Source organism: Nicotiana tomentosiformis, chromosome 2 (assembly GCF_000390325.3).
Source record: "Nicotiana tomentosiformis chromosome 2, ASM39032v3, whole genome shotgun sequence".
In the NCBI taxonomy this organism is placed as follows: domain Eukaryota; kingdom Viridiplantae; phylum Streptophyta; class Magnoliopsida; order Solanales; family Solanaceae; genus Nicotiana; species Nicotiana tomentosiformis.
In genome coordinates, this window is record NC_090813.1 from 23925823 (window position 1) to 23930914 (window position 5092).

Here is a 5092-nt window from a genome sequence, read left to right on the forward strand (position 1 = left end):
GAGAATGATGTTCGGACTAGCTAGTGTGTACCTCGACTAATCCATCAGGCTGCCTACTGCAACCCGCACAAACATGTCAGGTAAAGTTTGCCTAAAAAGGTCCAGATGATCTCACACTATAACTATAGGATTAGAACCTGAGATCTCTCGGTGGTTACTCCTATGCTTCTACTATTAAACTATCCCCTCAATAAGGACCCTAATATTACACTCTTCTTCCAATAGCATCTGATGTAACACCATACATGAGGGTAATCCAACATTTCACGAACAGTATGTATTCGAATCCTATCAACAAAATAAAAGATAAAAACAAGGAACAGTGTGAATAAAAAAGGTGTTAATATTTCAGAGGTGCAAAATAATACAACCGTAAAAACACTTCTCTGCAATACCTATCATGGCCACTTTTGTGCCAAGAGTTCCAAATAGAAGAATCTGATTGTAGCATCGATGCCATTCGCTGTTAAGAGCCAAGGACTGCTTTAAGTTAGTGGAAAGGGTTGTCTCTCTACCTCAAGTCGCAATCATTGGCTATAAATTCCATTTACTTTCACATTTCTTGGCACTCACACTTCTCAAGAACCTTGACAATAGTAGTGAGCAGGAATTCTTCTTCCTATATAATATGTACAAACTCATGCAGCCAACCAACCAACCAACTTCTTATCTCAGCCGCTTTAGTACTGATATATCTTCTCTGATATCTTAGAGTCCAAAAATGGATAAGATAAATGTGGAGATAGAACAGGTAATGAAAGCAGAATCAGTAGAAATAGATGGGGAAAAATGGGTTTATGATTCTTCTGTCGATCATAAAGGAAGAGTTCCTCTTAGGGATTCAACTGGTGTTTGGAAGGCCTCCCTCTTCATCATTGGTAAGCATCGATCCAACAAAATGGCATACACTCAATAGCTTCACTTATATGTCTAATGTTTCTCCCTCTCATGATCTATAATTACTCAAAGATAAAGAAATTTTGAATGGCTTCTTCAGTTTAGATTGTTCAGAGTATTACAATTATCTATCCTGTGAGTTCCAGTCCTAAGCTATCCATAGAACTAAAGATAAAAAAAGAGCTCTAGCTTATCGTAAGCAATCATGATCTTAGTACTAGCTAGAATAGATGCTTTTAACATATACAAGAGAAATTGGCCAAATACTAAATTAACTATCACTCTCTTAAGAAATAAGTCAAAACTAGGTTCAGATCTGTTAAACATTCCATTTCCATGATGCTCAGGGCTGCATGATTGGAATAGTAAGTAAGTCATAACACAAGAGGAGTCAAGTTACGTTACTAATTTTATATTGTAAGTTTGACGACTGCTTGGTCTTTAACAAGGAAAGAACTCCACGATTAAGAAATATTCAGGAACTTCCCCAAACCAGCAAAAGGAATGCTTGAAACTGTGTCTTAAAATAAGCATTTGAAGCACAAAGAACAGACAGATATGGGGAGGGTGGATATTCCTCAAAAGTACTTATTTTCATGTTATTGAAACTGTTCCCTTCTAATACCGTTTTTTATCTTAGTCGCTTCTGTGCAATCCAAACTTATTTGAGTAACCTCCTAAATCAGAAACTGGCTAAGATGTTTCGGAATTTTGTGAATTTTCTTTTCCCAAATTAATTTCTTGAGTCATTTGTTCTCTTCAATTATTTTATCTACGGAGGATAATGGAAGAATTATACCATCCAATAAATGCTCATAAACTTATATGATTTAGTAGTTCATCTGTCAGGAAATGACTAATCAAGAATTAACTGAATAGAATAATCACCTTTTAAGCGCTGTAGATATTGATCAGCTTGTTCAAGAAATAGACCTTTCTCTACCTGGTTGGCCATGGTTCGATAAAAAACTAGTGGCCAATGAAGAAGTAAATAACTCACCGGCCTCTGCAAACATCTTTTCATTTTTTCTAAAAGTTAAGGAACTAACTGAAAAAAAGTATATGGTACCATAGTAACATAAATTGCATAATAGATTGATGCCTTCTCTTGCTGCTGCAATAGTCCTAGATTTATCCTAGTCCTAGATTCCATCCTACTGGCCCCAAATATTATGCAGTATCTTAGCACAATACTTTTGTTCATTACATCTTTGTTTATATTAAGAATTACACCTTTTTTATAAGGATATTAAGAATTACAACTTATACATGAAGATTATTCTATATGCCAATAAACTAAGCGGTAGAAAAAATTACCCCATATAGTGATCTGGGATTATATGCAATTCAAGTTGGTTAAAATTAAATGTCATTATATTTTTCATTTTGTTGGGCATGGTCCTTTATGGTTATGTAAATGGAGATAGTGAAAAATTGATACCTTTCAAACAGCGATTGAATTCAGTGAGAGGCTGAGTTACTTTGGAATAGCCACAAGTTTGATCATATACCTAACGAAAGTCATCCATCAAGACCTCAAAACAGCAGCAATAAGTGTGAACTACTGGTCAGGGGTTACCACTTTGATGCCATTGCTTGGAGGCTTTCTGGCTGACGCATACTTGGGAAGATTCTCCACTGTTCTTGTCTCTTCCACGGTCTACTTCCTGGTAACCACAATTTCCGCTCCTTGCAATTTACAACATGGAATGGCAGTTTAGAGTATTTTCTTACAATAAAGAAAAGCATGTGCAAAAGCTGTTGACCCTACTAGAGTAGTAACGGTAATGAACTGTGTTAAAAACTGAAATCGGCTAAAATCCCTTGCAATGATTGGTAACAATCCTCTACTTATAGATAGCAAATGAATACTTTCTGGAAATCCTATTTAAACATCAAGAAATGGATCACATTATCATCTCTGCATAAACACAAATTTTGGTTGTAGAATCATTGGAACTTTTAGATATCGTAAAAAAATAATTGTTTGCCCAACACCCAAAAATGATCTCTTATTTGTTCTCGCTTAAATGTGGATCAGGGCTTGCTTCTCTTGACAATGTCTAGAGTGGTCCCGAGCTTAAAACCTTGTGACAGTAACCTCTGTGATGAATCAAAGAAAGTCCACGAGCCAATTTTCTTCCTTGCCATATACTTAATCTCTATTGGAACCGGAGGACACAAGCCTTCTCTAGAGAGCTTTGGAGCTGATCAATTTGATGATGAAAATCCTGAAGAAAGAAGAAAGAAGATGTCCTTTTTCAACTGGTGGAATTTTGGGCTTTGCTGTGGACTATTACTTGGTGTTACTCTTATCGTTTATGTCCAAGAACATGTTAGCTGGGCTATGGCAGATATAATACTCACAGTAGTTATGGCTTCTAGTATAGCCATCTTCGTTGCAGGGCGGTCATCCTATCGTTATAGAAAAACAACTGGAAGTCCATTAACACCCATGCTACAGGTGCTTATAGCTGCAATTAGAAAAAGAAATCTTCATCTTCCTTCAAATCCTTCTCATCTACATGAAGTTCCCAAGTCAGAAACTACCCAAAGGAAGCTCTTAGGCCACACCACAAAGCTGAAGTAAGATTCGAACTTAGTCATGATTAGTTATGCAATTACACAGGAAAGGTGGATTATAGTATTGAATATAATTTTTTATTTTACTTTACAGGTTCCTTGATAAAGCTGCAATCCTGGATCACACACAAGATTCAATAGAACAGCAACAGAATGCATGGAAACTTGCAACTGTGACCAAGGTGGAAGAACTGAAGCTACTTATCAACATGATTCCTATTTGGCTAACCACTTTACCGTTCGGTATATGTGTAGCACAAGCTGCAACTTTTTTCATAAAACAAGGCGTGACAATGAATCGGAAAATCATTCACAATTTTGAGATTCCCCCAGCCTCAATTTATGCCCTGACAGCAGTTGGCATGATAATATCTGTCACAATCTATGACAAAATCCTTGTACCTTTCATGAGAAGGGCAACAGGAAATGAGAGAGGCATTAGTATTCTCCAAAGGATCGGTATTGGAATGATCTTCTCGGTTTCTACTATGGTAGTTGCAGCTTTGGTTGAGAGAAAGAGACTGAATGTTGTTCATAAAAATCTTTTTGCGGGTTCAGCTTCAATGAGTGTGTTTTGGCTAGCACCACAATTCCTTATCATTGGAATAGGAGATGGATTTACCTTAGTGGGATTGCAAGAATACTTCTATGACCAAGTACCCGATACCATGAGGAGCTTGGGCATCGCACTTTACCTTAGTGTAATCGGTGCTGCAAATTTTATTAGCAGCCTCTTGATAACCATTGTGGATCATATCACAGAGAACAGTGGCAAGAGTTGGTTTGGGAAGGATCTAAATAGCAGCCGGCTTGACTATTTTTACTGGTTGTTGGCTACCATCACAGCGGTAAATTTATGTGTCTATGTTTTTGTTGCAAGGAGTTATACCTACAAGAATGTGCACAGCATGACAACTATGGCTGTAGCCGATTGTGATGATGGGGATAATCGTAAAGCAATGGTTTAGTTCATGTAAATATTCGTTAAGTTTTATTTTAGTACTTCAATGAAATAGTAATATCAGTGTATTCTGATAAGATAAAAGGAAATAAAATTCCTCCATTTCCTTGTTCAATCCCAGTCACGTCAATTTCTTTTTCCTCTTTAATTTGCAGCTCAGAGTGAGATGAAGTTAATGGCGCAAGTACTGAAGAAGTATCACCAACCTTATCCCTTCTTTCTTGTTCTAGCAAAACATTTATGTCATTTTTATATAACTTACTCGACTAGCAAAATAAGGATTATATAGCCGCCTCTTTTTAAGAAGAAGAAGACCAAGAGAACATACTAAAGCAAATTGCTTCATGAAGTAACCTGTTCAATTAAGTGATAGTTCATTGCAGGGAGTTTCGCACGTTGTGTAACGGAGATATATCTTTTCATAAAGAAATGTGTTCAAAAAGCTATCATATCAGTTGAAGGAATCAAAATAAATTAACATCTGGTAAGGAAACTAGATTAAAAAAAAAAAACAAAGTTTCACGGCAAAACAACTTTACAACCAACAGATAATTTTCGATAAGTTCAGCACTTGTATAAACAAGGCAGACAGGAAAAACATACTATGGAAATTACAACAAAACTATGGAAAGATTGGTCAATCACTGTGTC

General features: G+C 36.4%; 1 protein-coding gene across 1 annotated transcript; it reads left to right on the forward strand.

Annotated features, from left to right (window-relative positions):
- Window positions 1–572: 572 nt before the first annotated feature.
- LOC104112823 (protein NRT1/ PTR FAMILY 5.6-like) lies at window positions 573–4556 on the forward strand. Its single transcript, XM_009622846.4, has 4 exons — window positions 573–878; window positions 2350–2567; window positions 2939–3483; window positions 3575–4556. The coding sequence occupies exons 1-4, from the start codon at window positions 722–724 to the stop codon at window positions 4446–4448; spliced, it is 1794 nt and encodes a 597-aa protein (XP_009621141.1). The 5' UTR covers window positions 573–721; the 3' UTR covers window positions 4449–4556.
- The last annotated feature ends 536 nt before the right edge of the window (window positions 4557–5092 follow it).

Coding starts and splice junctions, on each gene's coding strand:
- LOC104112823 (XM_009622846.4), top strand. CDS start 722: ATGGATAAGATAAATGTGGAGATAGAACAGGTAATGAAAGCAGAATCA. Junction 879..2,349: donor GGCCTCCCTCTTCATCATTG/GTAAGCATCGAT, acceptor CCTTTCAAACAG/CGATTGAATTCAGTGAGAGG. Junction 2,568..2,938: donor CTTCCACGGTCTACTTCCTG/GTAACCACAATT, acceptor AATGTGGATCAG/GGCTTGCTTCTCTTGACAAT.